At 34.5% G+C, this 24,379-nt stretch overlaps 2 protein-coding genes across 2 annotated transcripts; both read right to left on the reverse strand.

Annotated features, from left to right (window-relative positions):
• Positions 1 to 16,998: 16,998 nt before the first annotated feature.
• Positions 16,999 to 20,185, reverse strand: LOC145153670 (NAP1-related protein 1-like). The gene is made up of 10 exons (XM_079075492.1): positions 19,869 to 20,185; positions 19,439 to 19,561; positions 19,308 to 19,358; positions 18,858 to 18,929; positions 18,401 to 18,514; positions 18,102 to 18,163; positions 17,945 to 18,005; positions 17,808 to 17,864; positions 17,657 to 17,692; positions 16,999 to 17,318 (listed from the first exon to the last, which is right to left on the reverse strand). Exons 1-10 carry the CDS (start codon positions 19,995 to 19,997, stop codon positions 17,250 to 17,252), a joined length of 774 nt encoding a protein of 257 aa, XP_078931618.1. The 5' UTR covers positions 19,998 to 20,185; the 3' UTR covers positions 16,999 to 17,249.
• Positions 20,186 to 20,432: 247 nt separating this feature from the next.
• LOC145112105 (uncharacterized) lies at positions 20,433 to 23,266 on the reverse strand. The gene is made up of 8 exons (XM_079048319.1): positions 23,257 to 23,266; positions 22,981 to 23,038; positions 22,746 to 22,924; positions 22,106 to 22,174; positions 21,349 to 21,912; positions 21,242 to 21,251; positions 21,038 to 21,152; positions 20,433 to 20,882 (listed from the first exon to the last, which is right to left on the reverse strand). The coding sequence occupies exons 1-8, from the start codon at positions 23,264 to 23,266 to the stop codon at positions 20,433 to 20,435; spliced, it is 1,455 nt and encodes a 484-aa protein (XP_078904445.1).
• Positions 23,267 to 24,379: the final 1,113 nt, after the last annotated feature.

Raw genomic sequence — 24,379 nt, forward strand, 5'->3', positions numbered from 1 at the left:
CAATCCTGAGCAGTTCTTAGCCTAATCTAGCATGCAATTCTCATATACTCATACCAAAACAATAAGCATAACACATGTACGGGTATTTTGGGAAATATGATCACACCAATTTTTCTTAAAACCTTTTTGTAAACTCATTTTCTTTTAACATATTTTATTAGTTCCTCAGTTTGAGTTCAGACACACCCGAGAGTGTGCCCAAATTCCTCAAACCAAGGCTCTGATACCAACTTGTAACGTCCCAAAATTTCCAAGTAAAAATTTTCACTTTAGATAAGTCAAAACCATTCATACACTATCTCAAAAGACAACTAGAGTAAAGGTATTCTCCAAACATCATAGTAAAATCATAAATAATCATTGCGGAATAAATCTTCAGTAGATGCAGTGCGATCAAGCTGCACTCTTCCTTTTAAAACTGGAAGTACCTGAAAATGTTTAAACCACAAAACTGTAAGCACAAAGCTTAGTGAGTTCCTCAAAATACCACTTACCATACATATATGCCAACTCAAGGTTGTGTCGGGTCTATTTCACCCCCAGGTCTATTTCACCCCCGAGTTTATTTCAAATCATGTGTCAATACAAGGCTGTATCGGGTCTATTTCATCCCCGGGTCTATTTCAGCCCCAAGTCTATTTCAACTCATATGTCAGCACAAGGCTCTATCGGGTCTATTTCACCCCCGAGTCTATTTCAACTCATATGTCAGCATAAGGTTGTACCAGGTCTATTTCACCCCAAATACATATACCAAACAGGCACATAGGCATACAACACATACATCAGTAGTCACAAAGATTACAAGCACATTCAATCCCTAGTGTCCTACAGTATAGTGAGAAAACTCACCTGGACTACTCATCGGAAGCTCAACCGCCACCTTAGAAACAGAACAGCCAACCCAAGCTTCCTAAAGCCAAACCGAATCAATCCTTAGCTAAAAGCTCAAATCTACTCAAGTTTGACCAAAAGTCAAATCGGTCAAAAAAACAAAGTCAAACAGTCAACATGCAGACCATTGCCAATCGTGGCCTTCCTTGGCCACGCTGTGGCCATGCCAAGACAAAACAGTTGAGGTTTCAAACTCCGCCACGCCGTGGGAAACTGTTTGAAGTGTCATTTCTTCACTAAGCACTTAATCCTAGGGGTGGCAATCCCAACCCGAACCCATCAACCCAAGAAGAACCCAACCCAATAAGTAGCATGTTGGGTTGAGATTTTAAACCCATTTAATTAAATGGGTCAACCCGTCTAACCCGTTTAATTGAATGGGTTGGGTTAGGGTTGAAATTCCTAACCCATTTACAACCCGTCAACCCATTTAAAAACTTTAAATGTTTTTTAATTTATATTTGTTTAGTATTATTATTTATTGATCATTATATTTTGATTAATTTTATTTATCAAAATCCATGGGTCAGTAACCATTACTGGAAGTCGAGTTGGTAAAAGTGATAGCCGAGTTGCGTAAAATTTAAAAATTAAACATTTATAATGTTTTATGGTTGTAAACACTTATTTGTGTTTGTATTATGGGTCTATAAAGTTATTGTTGTATATTTTTCAAACTTGAACAATTATTATAAATTTTAAATTGTATTTAATTTTATTTGAAGAATTATTTGATTTTTAAGGAGTTTTTTGTGAAAACTTAAACGGGTCAACCCAGGTTTAACCTGTTTAGTAAATATGTTGGGTTGCTAAAACAATAAACAGGCCAACCTAATTTCAACCCATTTACTAAAAAGTTTGGGTTGGGTTGGGAATTCTCAACCTGTTTACTTAAATAGGTTGGGTTGTGTAGAGATTTTCAACCCATTTTGTTAAACAGGTCAACCCGTTTATGACCCAAACCAACCCTTGCCACCCCTACTTAATCCTTACATATCTAAATCCAAAACTTCATATCTACTCCTTCTCAATGACTTAATCGATAAAGTTTCCAACTTTATCCACTAGGACTTCATCTAAAGGTAAAATCATGAGCCCTGAGTCCAATAAGCACTTAATATGACCAAACTCAAACATGGGATCAAGTACACTCAAGATAAGACCTTTTTCTCATTAACTCAGAAGTTCAAGACCATGAGAAAACCATATCAAGCTTTAGAATTCCTCAAACTACAAGAGCATCCAAGAATGGGACCAAAACATCCAAAAATGGGCTCAAATATCAAACAAGAAACACAAAGGTCAAGATATGAACTTTATACCTCCAATAACTCAGAAATGTGGAGAAGATGTTGGATCCAAGATTGTTCCTTGCTTCCTTGCACCAAGATGAACTTCTTTCTTCTTCAAGTTTCACCAAAAGAAGACATTAACCTCAAGATCAAGCCACCAAGCTCATTTCCATGGAAGAGAATCTAGGGTATCGAAATGAAGGGATGGATGTTGAAGAAGATGACCTAGAATGGGGGTTAAGATGCTTAAATATGGGAGCAACCCTAAAATACGTGGGCTTGGGCCTGAACAGCTACCACGTCGTGGCGGCCTTATGCCACGTCGTGGTGGCTCCATAAAATGTGCGTTCCTTTCCGACATGGCCACGTCGTAGGCATCCTTGCACCACGTTGTGGCACAAAGTTTTCTTCAAAACTCCATCTTTAGTCCTTGACGACAAAAATCTTAACCAACCTGGAACACAGGTGTTACATAAAGGCAACCATCTTGAACCTCAAAGGCGATTCCCTAGCCTGGTATCGTTGGTCGAACAAACAACATCCCCTAACCACATAGGAGGAGTTAAAAACCCTATTTCTGAAGAAGTTCTGACCTATATGTGGTGGTAATTTATATGAGCAGTGGACGTCTCTTGAGCAAACGGGGACGATATGGGAGTTCATACAAAGGTCCATCGAACTGGACGCTCCCAGGACAACGTCTCTGATCACATTAGAATTGGTCAGCTTCATCAAGGAACTGAAGTCCATCATCAAAAATGAATTTAGACTTTGGGCTTCAAATGATTTGGGTCGAGCAATGGACCTTGTCTAGAAAATAGACCAAGACTATTAAATCAAAGAAAAACAAAAAGAAATCTAAGTATGTCTTAAACCAACAAAACTCGACTGTCAAATTCGCTAACGTGTTAGGACCCAAGACGAAACATGGTACATTAATAGTGGTGTCTCTATGCAAGTGCATGTGATGCGAGATGAGGAGATGAGGACCCACAAGACGAAACATGGTATATTAATAATGGTGTCTCGAAGCACATGACATGGCATAAGTGTTGCGTAAGAGTCTACAAGGAAACAATTTATCAACTGAATAGAAAATGGAAGCTAGACACCTTGAATCCAAATCTAATGATGTTGATTCTTGTTTTTATCCTTTGATTTCCACTTGATTTTATAAAAAAATAAAGTAATAACACACATTTTTTCAGATTAGGTTCATGTAACACTTGAATCCTGGTAAGTTCCCTTTTTGCCCTTATTGAATTTAAATGTGCATTTTAGCCCTTTGAGTTGTACGCGGGGCGTACCACAAGTTACGCTTAGCATACAAGTTGTAAAGCGAGTACGCGGGGTGTACCAAATGGTACGCTTAGCGTACTCATGCGAAGGCTTGGTCGGGGTTTCGGATGCGTATGCAGGGTGTACGCAAGGTTTAATGAAAACCCTAATTTTCAAGTGTGGACACTATATAAGCATCCTTATGGCTTTTAAAACCCTCATTTCTCAGCCTCATCAGACCCTTAAGCATCATAATCGAAACCCTAAGCCTTTCTCTTGCATTTTGAGCTTATAGTGTCCATTTTGGTGTGTTTTGTCCTATTTTCAAGAAGGAGAAGGTTGGAGCAAGGTGGTGGTTCAAGGAGGAGCTTGTATATCCGGATTATCTGCTCCATTTTTGGATTATTTGAGGTATAAAGTTTTAATCTTGCTCTTTAGAAGCTTAGATCTCCTTTGTTTGAATTTTGGACCCTTTTTGGTCCCAAAGATGAGATCTTGTGGTTTAATAGCACTTCTGAAGCTTAGAGTTGCTACTCTTGGTGTTCTTTTGGTTCTAGATTCATAAAGTTGTCATCTTTGAATCTTAGATCCATCGATGCATGAGTTATGGCCATTTTTATGAAAGTAGAATGTTATAAATCGAAGTTGGGATCTTTTGGTGCATGCAAAGTAGGGATGAGAGTGGGTCCAAACCCGGACCGGTAGACCCGGACCCGGAAAACCCGGGAACCGGTTAACGAGATTTTTTAGGACCGGAAACCGGACCGGTATATAGGAACCGGTTCCGGTTCGGTTCCGGGTAAGTTACCGGGTAAAGTGGGTCTAGAACCGGAAAACCCGGAAATATAAAAGTGGGTCGAATGCAACCGAGTAAAGTGGGTCCAAAACCAAAAAACCCGGGGAACCGGGTAAAGTGGGTCGAATTCATGTCTTAAAATTTCATAAAATACAAAAATAAAGCTTAGAAAAAAAAATCGCAGCTTTGATATCCCAACTTTGGGAGACTATAAATCAATGAATATGAAACCAAAAATGACAAAATTATAGTCTAAAATCATGTACAAACTCTATACTACACTTTGGAAAAAGCCGCATGCTATTCCTACTTCAAACGAATTAAATATGCATGTTTTAAATCTATCACGAAATACAAAGAAAGCTGAAAAACATAAAATTTTCAGCTTTGATATCCCAACTTTGAGAGACTATAAGTGAATGAATAAACACCCAAAAATAACAAAATTATAGTCTAAAATCATGTACAAACTATAAACTACACTTTGGAAAAAACCTCATGCCAATCCGACTTCAAACGAATGAGATATGCATGTTTTAACACTATCACAGAATATAAAAAAAGTTGAAAAACATAAAATTTCCAGCTTTGATATCCCAACTTTGAGAGACTACAAGCCAATGAATATAAACCCAAAAATGACAAAATTATAGTCTAAAATCATGTACAAACTATAAACTATACTATGGAAAAAACCTCATGCCAATCCGACTTTAAACGAATGAGATATGCATGTTTTAAAATTATCACAGAATACAAAAAAAAGCTGAAAAACATAAAATTTCCAGCTTTGATATCCCGACTTTGAGAGACTATAAGTCAATGAATATAAACCCAAAAATGACAAAATTATAGTCTAAAATCATGTAAAAACTATAAAATATACTATGGAAAAAACCTCATTCCAATCCGACTTCAAACGAATGAGATATGCATGTTTTAAACTTTCCATAGAAACCGGTTCCGGCCCCTAAAACCGGTTCCGGTTCCTAACACGGTTCCGGTTCTTAAACCCGATTTACCCGGACCCGAAGGACCCAAAACCCGGATTACCCGGAACCCGGATAGAGCCATTCTTTAAACCCGGGACCCGGACCGGTTTTACATATTCCGGTTCTTCTGGTTCCGGTTCCGGTCCGATTCCGGTTCCGGTCTGGTTTTCCGGTTCTAAATCTCATCCCTAATGCAAAGTCACCAAGTCAGTGACTTTATGGTTTTAGATACTCTTTGGGACTCAGATATGTGTTTTGGACCATTGAACTTAAGCATTAAGACCTTAATGGAAAAGTTGACCTAATGGAGGAGTACATTGGGCTTACAAGTCGGTACGCGCAGCGTACAAGCCATGCAGCGACTACGCTTAGCGTACAGCTGAGTACGCCCCACGTACTCAGTCTGATTGGGCTTCGCATCTTTTGGGCCTCGGTTGGGCCACTTCTTTGGACCTTGTTGCTTTGGACCTTATTGGGCCATCTGAAATCAAGCTTTTGGACTAAGTAAAATTATTGGGCTTTAGGGTAAGGCCCATATGGGGGGTTTGGGCCCAATTTGGAAAATTGGGCCATAAGTGGGCCTTGGAGGAACAACTGGTTTTTGGGCCTTTTTGGTTTGTGGTTTTGGGCCTCAGTTTTGGTTCAAACTAGGTCAGGGGTAAAATGGTCATTTTACCCCAAGTATGGATTACTAGTTATAGAATGGAACCCAAGTATTATTGGGTGTTGTTTGGATTGTTTAGCTCGGGGAGTTGTCAAGGCAGCAGCTAGGTGTCTAAGCCCATAACTATAATTGGTATAAACTTGAATTGATAATAGCACAGTCTTTTTGGGTTGCCTTCAAACCTGGCAAATGAATATGATAACTTTTAAAGAGAGAAGAATGATTTATTAATTTATTACTTGGTTAATACATTAATTAGAAATCAAAATAAATGATTTATTAATGTATTATGGAAATAATATACTAATTAGAAATCATATTGTTTAATTAATATTTAATCAGAAATTAATTTGGAATTAATTTTGAGATTAAAGGAATCAATTAAAACTGCAGGGACTAAAGGTGACAATGTTCAAAAGTTGAGCATTGGGCAATTCTAGAACCTCCCTATAGTAGGGGGAACGAAATCTAGATGCTCCTAGGGTTTCCTTGGGCTCTAAGGGTGCCTTGGATGCCTTAGGGAGGAAGTTAAGGGATTAGGGTTATCTTGGATACACCTGCCTTATCCAATACCTTCCTAACACCTATATAAACCCACCCTAGGGTTAAATTTCGGATATGACTCCTCCAAGAGCCTAAGGGCCTAAATTTCTCTTCCATTACTCTCTTTCTCTCTCTCTCTCTCTCTCTCTCTCTATATATATATATATATATATATATATATATATATATAGTATTCTTTGGTTGGTTGAGTTTGTTTGTGAACCATTAGAGGTGCGACACTTGTGGCGCTTGCTAACATAGGTCTTTCAAGCAAGGATTCGAGATTGTTTACAATAACAATCTTAAAGGTATGAATCATAACCCTTCTTATGTGATTTTTTATTATTATCCATAGATCTAGGGTTTTTACTTTGTTGTTCATTATTGTATGTTCAATTAGAGAAAACATAGATCTTCAATTAGGGTTACATGCACACATAGGATTGTATGTTTTGCTCATAACACATCAGTGGTATCAGAGCCTAGGTTTAGTTTTCAATTGAATTGATACTAATAAGAACTTGAACAAGGAGGAGAAAATAGAATCGTCATTCTGTTCTTCGAACTCGTCGAGTTGTTTCTTCGGACTCGACGTGTTGGACTGCAACTCGGCGAGTTTGTGCGTCAGATCATGATTGCGGATTTTCTTGCCTAAATTGATTTATTTGGTTAATATTTGGTAATTATCTTTTATTAAATCTGCCATAATCCGATTTTTGGTAATATTAGATAATTAAATATGACCTAAATGTTATGAGATAATTATGAATTGGATAATGTTGATTTTATTTGATTATAATTATCCTTATGGATATGATTAATAATTTATTAATTTCTTAATTAAAGGATAATTAAGTTGATTTTTAATTAAAGATAATTTTAGGTTTGTTTGAAATTTAAATTAAAAGGTTTAATTTTTGAAATTTAAAATGTAAACCCTAAATTACATTCTTATGGATTTTGTTAATAATTTAATTAAATGATTAATTAACGGATAATTAATAAATCCATATATGGTTTAAGTTTAATTAAATTAAAAGTTAAATTTATTAAAAGATTAAACCCTTGAAATTTTAAAATGTTTAAAAATCACCTTATACTATAATTAACATTCTTACCCACCGCTCTCTAGTATGGTGGAGGTTCGTTAGCCGAACGGGTTCGATAGGACAATTAAATCTCATTAATAAGTATAATGCGATATAAAGTAACTGAACCATTTTCTAAAATCTCATTCTTAGTTACTTTAGGAAAAATGTGAATTTGATGCTAACCCATGAAATTGCACATTGCACCTTATTGATCGTTAGTGGAGCGTGTGTGGTTAATAGGCACATTAATTAGATAATAAATGACATTGAGAGTACCAAGCTAATTTGCATGGTTATTCACATCTCGTTTGTGATCCTCGGCATCCCAGTCACAAAGTGAGGGCATAATCGAGATTAAACATGCCATTGAATTCAATGAATCTCAAAAGATCTAGGATATTCATAAGATTGAAATTGGTAAATGTTTTACCTACCTAAAATAGATTCAAATTTGATTACGGCATCCCTCTTCATAATCCGAATCGAAAATTTGGATCCTAGCCTTAAATTGAATTTTGGGTTAATAATTAAGGATTAAAAATCAACTAACTTGAATTCTCTTTTCTCCCTTTATAGATGACGATTTCAGACAACAATGGTTTTCCTCGTCCTTCTGGAAATGTTTTTCCTTCTAAAGATGATCTTCCACATGTTGATCAAAGTGAAAGAATGTTCCCTTCTTCAAGCAATGGTGGAACTGGAAATCATGCTTCTCCAACTCTTCCTCCACCTCCGGTGACTCTCCCTAAGTCATGTCTTCTTCAAGTTGAAAAGTACGAAACTACTCAAGCCCTATTGGCATGGAAATTTTGTATGTGCGCATGTTCTGAAAATGAAATCGCAGATTGACAGATTGGGGATGTTGGGTGTCGTTTTCCCAAGGGAGTTGTCCATTGACTTGGTTCTAGTTTCGCTTCCTGAATCGTATAGTCAGTTCATTAAAGACTACTATATGAGGGACCACGACGTGACCCTAACTGATCTAACATATATGTTGATTTCTGTTGAAGCATAAATGCTTAAGAGCACAAGTCAAGCAAATATGTTTGAAGGATATGTCTCCTAAATTTCCATGGACATTAACAATGGCAATATTGGTAGTCCAGAAAAGGTTTCTCTTCCCAATGGAAAGGGATCGGCTAAGGTCAAACTGTTTGACCATATGGGAAAGAGAAAGGCTAATTCTGAGATAATTCCATGTGCTAATCCCAAAAGGTACATGTGTTTCTATTGCCAATTAAAGGGGAATTAGATGTGAAGTTGCCCAGACTACCTGAAAGATCTTAGAGATAGTAAAGTCAAGTTGTGTGACTCTACTTCAGGTACATCCACTATATAACTCCATTATTTTATTAAGTTCCTATTCATAGATTCTTAATACATGATGTGATAGTTACATTTTGATGTTTTGCAGAATCTAAGATAAAGAAGGAAGCTGAAGAAGAGTAAGTTGAATCTGATCGTGAGAGATAGATTTCGGTCGCATAGTTCAATGATCAAATTTTTGAGTTGTTGCTTAGGAGTTATGATAGATTGCTTAGGAAATATCTAGAAACATAGTTTTCATATATTTGCATTGTAAGGACAAATTTTTCCGCTTATTATAAATAAAAGTGAGTTTTGATTTATTTACATTTCCTTGCAATGGCATTTATGAGAATTTGTGGTTATATTTCTATTATTAGCAATGTTGAAGTGGATTTGGTTCTTTACTATATCGTTTGTGGTAATGTCATAATCAACCAAGTGAAAAGGTATTCTCATCACCCAAGTTTCGATTGGATTGAAACTTGGAGTCATACAATTCGTATTGTGTGATGTATGAGAATCTTGATCATTGGAAGATCATGACTAATTCGTTGATCACATGTTTATGTGAGTCAAGTGAAGGACTAAAGGATCTAGTACACATTGATGTGGACTATTTAGATCCACCACAAAGAACGATAACTCTATTCGTCATGGTTTACCGATGTTTCGGTGAACATGGTTGTGTTTATAAGATTAAGCAAAATTCTAACACTCTGAAAAGGTTTTCAAAGTGTAATAGAACGAATAAAAAGAATCTATTAGGAAGAAAGATAAAGGTTTCTCCAATCTGAAAGGAAAGGAGAGTACTTTGGTATCGTGTTTTATGATCATATTAATGATTGTGGAACCATGTCACAATTGATCCTTGAAGAACATCTTAGTGCAATTGTTTGACTAAGAAGAGGAATCGGGTATTGTTGAAATGGTTCAATCGAGAGATGAGTCATACTTCGTTTCCAATCAAGTTCTAGAATCATACTCTAGTTACTTCAAATCGAATTTTGAAGCTTATTTCAAACTAAGTAGGTTAATAACACCTCATGAAATGTGGAGTAATAATGTTTTCTTACTCTGGCACATTTAAAATTGGTAGTTGTGATGTTTTGGTTAAAACAAAGGATAAACTAAGACCAATTATGTGAAGAGTTTTTTCTTTATGAGAATCCATACTAACTTTTGAATTTATGTTTTGCTCGTCAAGGAATGCTCTTTGAGAGAGAAAATTATAAGTCAAGAAGTCAGTGAGAGTGTTATTGATCTTGAAGAGTTTCAGGAGTCAATCAAGAATAAACCTTTTAGTTATCACTAGCACACGACTTAAGGTTGATAACTTATCGTGTAAGCTGACACATTCTTGTTTCTGTGCATCTTCCAGTTGAGTTGGAAATGCTTATGAATTCTATGGTTCTCATTTGACTGTAAAAGGCAGAGCACATTGGTTAGTGATGGTACATTAGTCAATGGAAGTGAGCTGCTTGACAACACGGAAGCATTGGTAGGCCCTTGTGCTACCAGAAGGCAAGAGATTAAGAATGAGCAAAGTTAAGTCCATGAAAGGAAAACCTAAAATTGATGTTGGTTTTTTCCTCAACCTTATCTTATGATTGTAGGTTGGAATTGATAAATTCACATGGGTAGGAATGAATACACCATAAAATCTAGATGGCAAAAGGTTTCGCTCTTATTCATGAAAATGATTATGAGGAAACACTTTCGCTAGTAGATTTTAAATCTGATTACTATCATTATGGTTAGCAGTTGTGATAATTGCGTTCTCAAATCGCATATGATTACGACATCCCTTTTCATATTTTGAATTGTGATAAATGGCAAAAATAGTTTGAATGTTCAGGACTTATAACTATAAGTTCTGAAATGTTTTAAATACACACATATGCAATCTAATGAAGGTGTATGAGCTTGAGAAGTCTAGTTGAATACTTATCAAAGCATCATGTATCAGAAATCTACACTTTAGTAAGAAAGTCAATAGTATTGATTTCTAGAAGTCCAGTTGATTTCTGGGTACATGTCAAAGCTAGTGGAAGCATAATTGTTATGCAGATAGAAGCATAATTGTTATGCTAGTAGAAACATAATTGTTATGCTAAGTGTTGCAAGTTGGAAATACTACTTGTAGGAAACAAAGTTTACAAATTTGCAAGTTGCAAAATTTGAGAATTGTTTCGCTGTGATAGGCTTTGGGGAGAGGGCACTCATACTTCATTTCAAATCTAAAAGTTTAGATTGAAAGGTTTAATGGAACTTAGTCTTGAACATATATGAATATCATGTTGAAATGATTCAACATAGGAAATTCAATATATATGGAAATACTACAGAAACAGACTGATCAAGTATCATGTCTTTATGTGAGACATTATGTGTTGAATCTCATATGTCTTGGATATTGGATTGATTACATATGCTATAATATTCACTTGTTCTGATTTTCCAAATGCCTAGGGCATTGGAGGGAAAAAGGACTAGAACAAGGTGTGACTAAAGTTGTTAAACAACTATCAAGAACACTCTGAGGTTTACTGAAGATTGGTTGCTTTTGGACAGTTGGAAGCATAGTATTAATTTGGATGGACCATATTGACATAATTCTAAATGAAGGTGACTCTTGTTCAGAATTGATTGTCGTATGGGAATATGGAATTATTTCCATAATAGGAGTTGGTTATTGAAATCTACATGTGAGTTAGAAACCTTAACGCATGGAAGGTGTTCAAGGAGTTACCTTGAATTTGATACTTCATTACCATGAAATTGTTTTAGTAACAAAGTTTCAATGGAGCATTTTGTGACATCGTTGGCTAAGTCTCGGTGACTTTGACGCCACATCATCACAAAAGGATATTGCATGCAAGGTTAGACTCTAACACGTTTAGTGATGACAAGAATTTGGAATTCTTACACTTGTAATAAGGATTTGGAACTGTGAAATAAGCATCATTGGAATTATGTCCAATTGATCTGTTCACAAAGGAAGGACCATAGAGAGACATAGTATGCATGTGGATGACTGATGTTTAATTCAAGTGTTTAGTTGATTAATTGAAACATTATAAAATTAATAAAGTCTAATTAATATGGTGATTAAATAATAAGTGTTTTATTTATATTCAATAGTTTTGAGACCATAGTTAATTAGGTCATTATTGTGTTTCACTTCGCATGTTTTACTTCCCGAATAATTGGATTATTCAAACATCCACAGTCGATCATACTTTTGGAAGTAAGTGGTGAATTAAGACTGTCATGAATTGAATTGTAGATTGTATATGGAGATTAGACATAGCAATTGTTTGTTGCAATGTTCATGAGTACTTGGAAATGGGGATTTAAGTATTGGATTAACTCACGCTCAAATAATTACTTCATGGAGTTTATCACGCGTAATTTTGAGGCGATAATATCTTATATCCTTGAAACGGAGATATATGAGTTGTTGTTTACAAGTCAGTTGTGCATTGATAATATGTAAACGCATCAGTAACTTGATGTTATAAAACGTATTGTTGTGCGTGATTTGATGAGTGAATAGTGCAAACATATAAGTCGAAGTTTATCCGTTCCGTTTGCCCTAACGTAAAAAGCGATATCTGTGGGCCCCTCGATGATTTGATGTCGACATCTAAAGAGCTTGGCCAAGCCTGGACTGAATTGATGTGTTCAATTAGTAGTCAGATATCAGACGTTATTAATCAGAAATCGGGAAACAAATCTTGGACAGAGAGAATGATTATAATCCATGTCTCATGTCCATACGATATCTTGTAGAACTGAGGAATATTTGATCACTTATCTAAGGACACGTAACTGAATGGGTCAGAGTTCGACAGCGGTTTTTGGTGGCTACAATTTGCTAATCGATTTTTGAAGTTATACATGCAACTATAGTTATTAGACTTATCCAAGTGGGAGACTGTTGGATTAGGTTTCTAATCCTATAACTATAATTGGTATAAACATGAATTGATAGTAGTACAGTCCTTTTGGGTTGCCTTCAAATCTGACAATTGAATAGGATAACTTTTAGAGAGAGAATAATGATTTATTAATTTATTACTTGGTTAATAAAATTAATTAGAAATCAAAATAAATGATTTATTAATGTATTATGGAAATAATATACTAATTAGAAATCATATTGTTTAATTAATATTTAATCAGAAATTAATTTAGAATTAATTTTGGGATTAAAGGAATTAATTAAAACTGCAGGGACTAAAGGTGACAATGTTCAATAGTTGAGCATTGTACAATTATAGAACCTCCCTACAGTAGGGGGAACGAAATCTAGATGCCCCTAGGGTTTCATTGGGCTCTAAGGGTGCCTTGGATGCCTTAGGGAGGAAGTTAAGGGAGTAAGGTTATCTTAGATACACCTGCCTTATCCAATACCTTCCTAACACCTATATAAACCCTTCTTAGGGTTAAATTTCGACTATGACTCCTCCAAGAGCTTAAGGGCTGAAATTTCTATTCCATTACTCTCTCTCTCTCTCTCTCTCTCTCTCTATAGTATTCTTTGGTTGCTTGAGTTTGTTGGTGAACCATTAGAGGCGCGACACTTGTGGCGCTTGCTACCAAAGGTCTTTCAAGCAAGGATTCGAGATTGATTACAATAACAATCTTAAAGGTATGAATCATAACCCTTCTTATGTGATTTTTGATTGTTATCCATAGATCTAGGTTTTATACTTTGTTGTTCATTATTGTATGTTCAATTAGAGAAAACGTAGATCTTCAATTAGGGTTTCATGCACACATAGGATTGTATGTTTTGCTCATAACCCATTATCTGTGTGACCCTTGCATGTGTTATGTGTTGCTATGTACACGGGGAGGGGCTCGATGTCGGGCGAGGCCTGAGGACTGGAACGTATGCTAGTGTTTATGATTATATAGGTTAGCGTGATTATGTGATATAGATTGTATGTGTATAGTGGGTGAGGCCCAGTGACAGACGAGTCCTGAGAATAACAGATATGTAAACCGAGCGAGGCTCGATGCCGAGCGGGGCCCGATGTCGGGCGAGGCCCGATGCAGAACGGGGGCCCAGTATGTGATTTATTATGTATGATGTGGGGTAGTTTGGGAAACTCACTAAGCTTTGTGCTTATGGTTTTCAGTTTCTATTTCAGGTACTTCTAGTCCCAAGGGGAAGAGCTCAGGATGACTGCATCGCACACACCACAGGGATTCCGCATTTGAGATTTCACTTTGATTTTTATGATAATTGATACACTTGTTTTTAATTGAGATGTATAGGTGATGTTTGGAATATTGTTATACTTAAATCAAAAATGAAATTTTTGGATCATATTTTTGGGACGTTACAGTCCATACACTTATTTGGGGTGAAATGGGTGCAAGATGAGGTCATGAGGTACTAAAACTTGTAGTCAATGCAGCTTGTCACCCTGAGGAAGAGTAAGGGTGTATGGAGGATGGGTATAATATTCCATTCGGGACCATCACCATCATGGGGACGGCTATGGTATTCCATTCACTATTCAAGCATGTCACCATCCTGAGGAATGCTCAAGGCACCCCCATCTTGTTTTTGTCATAACTTCTTCAATCCAAACTCCAAATGAGTTTACTCTCTTTTGACATGTCTTTTTTCTTATTACACATTAGAATCAAGGAACCATTTATTTCATGTAGTTTAGCTTGACCTTTATAAGAAAACTCAAAGGGCATACTTTGAAAATCGAAAGCAAACACTATAATAAAGGCTTTGTATTTCCCTATATACTTCGGCATGCTTACTAATGTATTTAATATACTATAATCTATTCCCAAGTTTATTTAACTATATATTTGTTTGTCTAAAGATTGCTCATTAGAGTAATCTATTTTATCCCTTTTGCCAAATATAGCAACCTACTTTGTTATTTTTTTTTTGTATTCATATCCAAGTACTAAGCATTTTGCACTGTTTTACTTCTAATAGATATTATAACGTGTTACAATACAATTTTCTAGTCTCACGTTTTCTAACATAATGTAAACATGCATTATCAATTTTACCATTTATATAACATAATTTGAAGCATAATGTTTTCATTCTCTAACATATCATGACTTGTTCAAACATAAGTTTCTCATAAACTTAGTTATTGGATCGTGTTTGTCATAATTCACACCCCCCCCCCTCATTTTTTTGTTATATTTATCAACATTATATCATATTTTGGTAACAAAGATTCAATTATTTATCAACATTTACTTTTAAATTAGGCCTTCTATTAGAACTGATAGTAGATTATCATTTATATGGTGGTTGTACAGTTGGATGTTTGGTCTTAAATGTATTATAATTCTTATATGCAATTAACACTTCAATGGTTTATTAAGTATATCTCCATAACATTCCTTAATATAATTCATCATCAATTGTTCAAATTATCAACGCTAAGTACATTGCCTTTATCAATACAAATTGCATTGCATTATCAACTGTCCAAATTACCAAGTATATTATCATTATAAAGTACATTGCATTATCAATTATCCAAAATAGCAGTCCTAAGTACATTGCATTAACTACATTTCCATTATAAGTCATAAGTATATTGCATTATCAGTTGTCCAAATTATTAAGTACATTGCCATTATTATTCCTAAGTACATTGAATTGTCAACTTCCAAATTATTACTAACAGTTTAATAATGTACTAAATGTAGTTAAATTGCCATGAAAAAACGTATCCAAAATATAAGTAGATTACCAATACCGATAGCAATTCATAACCATTATAATACCATCATAGAAGTGTAATTTGCTAACCCAACAATATTACCTAGGACTAACCAAAATACCATACACCAAACTAACAAACATACCTAAAACACTATACTTAGGGCAATGCTAACTACAAAAGCAATTTGATCGACATTACAACCTCAACCATGAGAATGACTCCAATTAGCACCACCATCAACAGTACCAACATTGTTAACGAGAACATCCTCCTATCATGTTTCTCTATTTGCAGTTAGGCATGCATAACGATATCATTGTACAAGTCCGTGTGCATCTCTAACATCATATCATTTTAGTTTTAATTGGAAATGGTATGTCAAGCCACAAGAATGAATCACAAAATTTTAATGGTCCTGTAAAAAAAATAAGACAAAAGAGAGTAAACACATACCCAATGTATCATCTTGATGCTAAAATATACCTTAAATTTTGAGAGTCCCCTGAACTTTCTTCTAGGGTTCTAGTTAGTCCATGAAATCGAGAACTCGGTTTCAATTCTACGACGCCACTTCACGCCTTGCGTATTTTTTATACTTTGAGCCGCTTGAAGTTGTTAATGAACCAATCATTTGAAACGAGGAAGACGTGTACAAATGAGAGTTTTACAGAGTGAGTTAACGGTGTAATTTTGAATATGTCCACCGATGTCATCCAACTCACCCAAACCCTTTACCGTGTAATCACATATTACTTAGGAAACCAATGAAACAAGATACCATCCCATTTTCATAATTGCTCCTCTATTATATGTAAATAACCCATGTTTTCAATATTCATTATAGCTCATGAGTTATTTACATATGAATAACTACTATTATGGATAAGCATCGGTCTAGAACTAGACCAAATCGAACCAAGAACCGAAAAACCAAAAACCGATTTAGCGGTAAATGGAGAACCGAAAACCGAACAGCCCGGTTGTTTTAGTTCGGTTCTACAAGTAAGCATGCTCTTTAAGGATATGTTGCGTACCAAACCTGTCCTGAACCGGACCAAAAACCAAAGAACCGAGAACCGATTTAGTTGAACCAAACCGAATAGCCTGGTTCTGGTGTCCATTTATTTCCAGTCCATTCCATTCTACCAGGTCAAATGCTCAACCCTAACTGCTATATCCATTTCTTTTAGTTATTAAAAAATATGAACTAGTATATGTAGTATTTATAGCAACTACTTGCTATTTTGCTAATCATATATGAATACCAATATCATTAAAGATTAAAGGACCAACACGAGCAATACATATCAAAGATTTTCATTAAACATTCATTTCTAAGTCATCCAATATCAAATATAGCAGGTTAACGGCTATATTTGGTAAAAGAAACCATACATACGCTGCTAAATGGGTAATTCTTCCAAAATATATACTACTAGTGTCTAACTTCATTAATGAGCTTAAATGTATAAGTTATAAGTTGTGGGATCATTAGATCAGCATCAAGCTGACTTAAAGCTCAAAATTTAACCTTAGAAACTTCACACAATTAACATGACATCTAATTATAGACCTATGAACCGAAAAAAACATCATCTGTCTTTACGTCCACACAGTTATATCTTAAAGCATATCTAACCACTAAACTTGAAAACTTTACACCAACTCATTCATCCTCACCCTCATCTTCTTCTTCTTCTTCACCCTCATCTTCAGATTCATCACTCCCATTTTCCTGTCAAATACCAAAACCAACTAATCAACAACAGTCCATTAAGTCATTCTTCCTGCTTTAAGTCAAAAACAAACAAAGTGCTCCTTTTTACTTAACACACAAAGAACTTAATAGAGAATGTTAACAACTTTTTACAGATTTACCCTCATTTGTTTTTTCCTTCCATTTCCTCAAGTGTATCAGCATTTTCTCAAGTAATTTTTCAACATCATTTATACATATAGCATTTAATAGGAAAAAGGGCCTAATTCTAGTGAAAATTTAACCAAATGTTATTTTGGTGCTAGTGATTCAGTTAATTTCATAGAATTTATCATGAAAAAAAACCAAACTTTTACCTCTTCATCACCTTCCAACTCTTCTTCATCAGCATCCTAAAACAAATAAAATTTTTGAACACGCAATAAGTAAAAAAGTCAACTATGCCCATTAAACATCCATTGATTATCTCTAAACTCAAAATAAGCAAAGACTAACAAGGGATCTTACATTATTGAAATACGTAAGGGGATTAGTCCACAAATCCTCCCTAATGATCTCAGCAACCTGTGAAATACAAATGATTGTAACATTAAATTTATTAAAATATGTAAAATGATCAATTTATAATACACAAAGATTAATACTTCATCATGGATCTCTTCCTCTCCATCTTTCAGTTGAGTTCCACTGAACCAGGAAAAGAAGCTGCATCAAGACATTCAAGAAATACAAAAATTAGGCAAGAAACAGTGTGTATCCACCATAAAGAATTAAATAAAAAAAATAAAAAAAGTCAATAACCTGTCTTCCTCGTGGGCCCGCTTGTTTCCTTTCTTCTCAGGGGCAGCCCCATTAGGAAGTCCCTTCAGTCAAACAAAATATACTAAGATGTACTTTTTTTCTTCTTTACTTAATGGACTTTGATCACATGACACAATTTTTTAAACTATATGCAAGTGTTTCTTTTGTGCTTAAAGAAGAAAAGAACGACTTATTGCAGAAAAGTAGGAAAAGAGACTTTCCCCAATACATCCTAAGTTCCCAAATATAATATGAACATTATTAATCAAGACATAAGACAAGTTAAAAAAACATAATACCATGCCCTCTTTCCACTTTATGGAGGTAGCTGTAATCTTTGTTGTACCCTCATCAAGAAAGGTAAACGTCTTGCTGAGTTTTGTGTCTTCAAAGTATGGATTGGGACTGAAGTTCTGAAAAAAAGTAAATAAAATTGCATAACCATTATTTGTATGAAACTCTCTGAAAAAATAAGATATACAACTGAATGTATCTTCTCAAAGACATGGATATGATGGAAGAGTCTACATTTGTTACCACAAGGAATGAATTGGACGGAACAGGACAAGCTTTTTAGCTCTATTGTAAATGAGGAGTTGAAAAGGGCATTTACGTCTTTTTGGGTGGACAAAATGTTTCTATTTTTGTCCCGTTGACATTGGCCCGAATCTCAATACAATGCATGTCAAATACAAAACAACTTGTTCTGTCATCTCTCCATTTGTGTCATAAAAAGGACATTAACATATTACTCACAAATGAGATTGAGTAGCCCAACTTCACATCTTTGCAATCTTCCACCTCCAGAGAAGTTAGATGCTTGAAGATCTAAAAGCAACAATTATAACAAAATGATCACTTAACAAGTTAGCATTCATGTACAACCGGAAAAAAGTCAACATATTACAGTGTCTAAAACATATCTGTTTGGTTCGATGGAATGACGAGGGAATGGAATGTACAAGGTAATGGAGTAAGCAAGATAATGAAATGAATTATTACATTCCATGATCATGTATAATGGGAATGGAAAAGAAAACCCCATGGCTAGAGAATAAAAATTAACAAAATGAAAGGAATCATGTTCCTTCAAGAATGGTCTGTTCCATTCCCTCGTTTGTCATTGCAACAGAAAGAACCATTCCGTTCCTCGTTTCCATCATACCAAACACTACCCTAATTCTTTAATTGTGTTAAGGGTTCAACCTTTTGGTCTTCTTCACACAGAAGATCAGAAAGAACAGGATGGCTCAAGAACTGCACGAACAAGCAAGATTAGATTTGAGTTATGAAAACTGTTCACTACTCAATGTAATACATCAAATTACACCACTCACAGCAGTCAGCCAAAAATCAGGAATTGATTTGATGATTTCACTCCGTTTATCATATACTGGCTTCCGAACTTCATTGTATTTCTGTTCCACTTCCAATACTTTATCACTTGCCTCCTCATTGATCTGAATACAGATAAACAACAATCTATGAATTATATTCCGATCAACCCCGCTAAAATACACAACGTTTCCCAGTTCACCATATTCAACTTAATCTAATCGAATGTGCATATGTTTAGTAAGACAACTGACAGCGCAAACTAGAATACATCATAAAAACGATAATAAGTTTGAAACTATCAAATTTGTAATAAATGCAATTAGAATGTTAAGCAAGAATCATGATTTCCGGACCTTTTTTAAGATAAATGAATTGGGTTTTCTGAAACCCAAATTGAAGATCGATGAACTAGAACATAACAGGAAGTACCTTTTCAAGTTCGTCTTGGACCTCCTGCAGCTTTTCGATAGATAGAACAAGTTCGCCATCGATTTGCTCGGCGTTTTCTTCCACGATTTTCTCTGGGATCTTGGGTTTCTTACCCTTGTCAGCCACCATTTTTGAAACAGAGAATTAGCTTTGCTCTCGTCCGAGAGAAATGGTGTGGCTTAAGGAGGAGATGAGGAGGAGCTTCGTTTAGGGTTTTTGGGAGTTTAAGGAAAAAGTGAAAACGGGTGAGTTAGGGTTTTGGGGAGTTTATAATCACCTACTACGAGGCTCTACCTGAGCTCCCCAATAACATCATATGTGTAATGTCCTTGGTAGCGAGAAATTAGGTCTCTTATCTATTACTTTCTAATCTTCTTAAAGAATGTTTTGATATAAAATGATAGATTATAGAATTACATGAATTCAGAGCCGGTCCATTGATTTTCAACGTCCGGAGCGAGATTCTAAATTATGCATTTATTTAATTAAAAAAAATAGCAAAAGTGAAATAAATTTTATATTCAAACCAAAACAAGGTTACACAAACAAAAGCATACATAAAATTTATCTAAAACGATGCCTCCTTGCATTTTTTGAAGCAAAAACATCTATTATTTTATCATAATCAAGACTTCGTAGGAATTGACTTTCAATACTCAAAATTGCTAATTCATTTAATCTTTCTTGAGTCATGGTACTTCGAAGATATGATTTCAATAACTTTAATTTCGAAAAACTTCTTTCCGCGGAAGCAACCGTGACCGGTACCGTTAACAAAATCCTATATGCCACCAACACATTGGGAAACATGTCCATTTCCTTTGCAAACTCCATAATTTGAATGACTATCCAAGGAAGTTCACCTTTGTATGCTTCATCCGGCAACATTTCCTGCAAAACTTGTAACTCAATAAATAAATCTTTTTCATCAATATCAAGGTCCTCACCATTTGTCAAACTAGTTTCAAGTTTCTTACACCATTTTTTTAATTCATCATCAAATAAAGATTTTAACTTTAAACCATCAAACAAAAATCCAAAAATAGATTCAAAATGTTGCATTTGCTCAAATCTACTTCTCAATTGATTTAGAGTCATATCTACTATAACAATAAAATAATCCGTTCTAAAATTTTCTTGAGATGATGTTCTCTTTCGGTATTTGGAACTTCATCAAATTGTTTTTTTCTACTATAAACACGTTTGATAGGAAATTTTGGTTCAACTCCAATATTTTCTGCTATTTCTTTAGTCTCGTTAATAGCAGAGTCAAACCCATTTTCCCTATATTTTTCAAAATAATTAACTAATCCCGCTAAATTTTTTATTGCAACATCAAGAATCATATCTTTGGATTGTAATTTTTTACTTACCAAATTAATTCTATATAAAATTTCATGACATATCACTAAACTTAAAATAAATTCAAAATTAGAAAATTCATCATTTACTAGTGATTCTGCATCTCTACAAACCTTACCATCATCACTCACTTGAGCTAATTTTGTTAATGCTTCTTTTATTTGAAAAAGTTGAGTTTTTATTGCTTTAACACTTTCAATGTGACTTTCCCAACGAGTAGTAGATAATGATTTTAGGGTTAAGTCATCAACATGATCAAGTAAAACACTCCATCTATGTGTGGAGCTAGAAAAAACATTATATATTGTTTGACACGTACCAAAAAACGTTTTAGCTTTATGACAAGAATTTGTCATATCACACAAAACTAAGTTTAAACTATGACATCCACAACGCATATAAAAAGCTCTTGAGTTTATATCAAGTGATCTTTTTTGTACACCTTGATGTTTGCCTTTCATATTTGCTACATTATCATATCCTTGTCCTCGGATACAATTTATATCCAAGTCAAGAGATTTTAAAGCATTTTGTAACACATTAAAAAGTCCTAAACCAGATGTATCTTCTACAATTAAAAACTCTAAAAAAAACTCTTCAACTTTTATTGGAACACTTGCAACATCAACACATCTAATAATCAAAGTCATTTGTTCTTTACGACTTGCATCCGGAGTGCAATCTAGAATTATCGAAAAATATTTCGAATTTTTTATTTTTCTAATAATTGCATTTTTTTACTTCGGATGTCAACATTTCAATTAATTCATTTTGAATTTTATGACTAAGATAATGAAAATGATTTTTTTTATCTTGAATAAGTTGAAAATGGTGTTTCATTACGGGATTAAACTCAGCAATCATTTGAAGTATACCTAAAAAGTTACCATTAGATTTCTCATATATTTTTTCATTAGTTCCACGAAAAGCCAAGTTATATTCAGCTAAACATTTTACAACAGCAATAATTTTTATCAAAACTTATTTCCAATGTTGAGTATCTTTAATTATTCTTTCTTGTAACTCTTTATCAATTGTTTAATTTTTCCTTAACCTAAGTCGTGTTTGTGTCTAAGTTTTTAAATTAATCATGTGTTCAGAACTATGTTCATGTTCATTCAATTTTTCACTAAGATGTTTCCAATCATTAATTCATTCGGTTGCCAAATTACTTCTAGATCGAGCTGTTTTAAATAACTTACAACAAAAACAAAACACTTTATCAAGTTCTTTCGAATACACCAACCACTTTCTATCATAAGAGTCACTATTTCTTAATTTACGAACATAAAATTCACAAGAAAAATGTCTACCTAGTGCATCTTTTGGAAAAAAAAATGTTATTTTCAATTTCCCTAATAGGCCATTTTTCTACAAGCAAATCTTTCATTTTTAAATCTAACTTATCCCATACTCTTGGATCAAAAATATTAATATCACTAGATCTATCAACAAAATCATTATTTTCAAGATCATTAGAATTTTCAATAGGTTCATTAGAAGTTTCAATTGGACCTTTAGAATTATCAACAAAATCATTAGTTTCAACATCATTAGAATTTTCATCATTATTTTCACTTCTAACAAAATACTTATTTAAAGATCCTTGTAATTTATTAGTAAGATCTTGTTCTCTTTGTTTTCGTTTTCTATTTTGAGCACCAGATGGTTGTTTTCTAGGAATCATATTTAAACTTCACAAAAAAAAATTAAAAGTCAAAAATGTAGTAACAACAAAGAAGGATACAACCTGAAGTTACTTAGCAATCCGTATCCACAACTTGAAGTTATCAATCCGTATCCACAACCTAAACAAAAAAAAAAATAGTATCCTTTAGATTTTCAGAAATTAATCTAACAGCATATTATTCAAAAATAAAAAACACATAACTTTTTCAACATCATAATTTACATATCAATATTTAATTTCTGATTATATACAACAGATTATTTAGAATTCAGAAAACCATATCAGACTTTCAAAAATCAGAATTAAAAAAACTAATCATTTTAGCAAACTATATACATGCAGTCATTCAGAATCAGAAAAATCAAAATAAGAATTCACATATCAGATTTCAGATTATATAAAAACAATCAAAGTTATTTTGATCATAAATCAGAACAGTTACAAGAAATAGGAAAAAAGAATTACCTAGAAAATTAATGAAGCTTAGACTGCTTAGTGTAGTTCAGGATCAACAAGACTGCAACCTTTATCGAAATTTCACTTCTCTGGGCAGTAAGCTATATAAGAAAACTGAAATTTCATAAATTTGAACCGGTAATCACTATTAGATTTTCGAAACTTTAAGTAGGTTATGCAAGAAATTTGAAATAATAGATAAAACTTACTGGATTACAGGATTAGGACTTCAGGAGGACAAATTCAATCAATCCCAATTTGGCACCTTTGAATCTTCACTTTAACACAACAGATTTACTGCAATAGATAAACTATTACAACTTTAGAGTAGTAGAGGTCGATTCAGAAAGAAAGAACATAGGAGAAGCTAACGAGAGAAAGGGCGAGAGAAGGCTGAAAGCTGAAGCGGACGAGAGAGGCAGAGAGCGATGACTGGTGAGCGATCGATATAGCCATAGAGTGATAGACGAGATGATTTTAAATTCTAATCGAGTAGTCAACGGTCCATCTCCATTCTCCAGAAGGGACGCCCGACGCCTCGTGTTTGTAACATCCGGATACCCAGGTATCTTATTTTAAGTATTTTGTTGAATTTTAGAAAGGGACTCGGCGAGTAGGCGCTCAGAATCGCCGAGTGGAATCGCGCTTCTGCCAGCCTGGATTTAATGAAGGGTTTCGTCAAGTCCATGCGTGGACTCGGCGAGTCCTCGCTGTTAAATGAAGCCCTAATTTTCGGGGCTTGTGCCCTATTTAAAGGCCCTTATGGCCGTCATTTGAGGCCACCTTGTTCCAGAGAAACCCTAGAGAGAGTGAGGAAGGCTTGAGTGCAAGAAAGGGCTTATAATCTTCTTTTGGGGTGATTTTTGCTAGAGAAAGAAGAGAGGATCCATCTAGAACGTGAAGGGAGCTTGGATTGGAGCTAGTCATCTTGAGATATTGTCTTTGGAGGTATAATCCCTTCTATTGCGTATTGATATGATAGATTTCATGATTTTAGGGTTTT

This window comes from Lactuca virosa, chromosome 1, assembly GCF_052849685.1.
Source record: "Lactuca virosa cultivar CGN04683 chromosome 1, Lactuca_virosa_CGN04683_v6, whole genome shotgun sequence".
NCBI classification, from domain to species: Eukaryota; Viridiplantae; Streptophyta; class Magnoliopsida; order Asterales; family Asteraceae; genus Lactuca; species Lactuca virosa.

Bases quoted from the DNA above. Each gene is read 5' to 3' on its own strand.
- LOC145153670 (XM_079075492.1), bottom strand. From the start codon at position 19,997: ATGGTGGCTGACAAGGGTAAGAAACCCAAGATCCCAGAGAAAATCGTG. The intron at 19,562-19,868 runs GTACTTCCTGTT...ATCTGTATTCAG, and splicing joins TCCAAGACGAACTTGAAAAG to ATCAATGAGGAGGCAAGTGA. The intron at 18,930-19,307 runs GTTGAACCCTTA...TGTTGCTTTTAG, and splicing joins TGTGTGAAGAAGACCAAAAG to ATCTTCAAGCATCTAACTTC.
- LOC145112105 (XM_079048319.1), bottom strand. The intron at 22,925-22,980 runs GTTGTATCCTTC...TTTTTTGTGAAG, and splicing joins GGATTGCTAAGTAACTTCAG to TTTAAATATGATTCCTAGAA. The intron at 20,883-21,037 runs GTTCCAAATACC...GATGGTTTAAAG, and splicing joins GAAAAAAACAATTTGATGAA to TTAAAATCTTTATTTGATGA.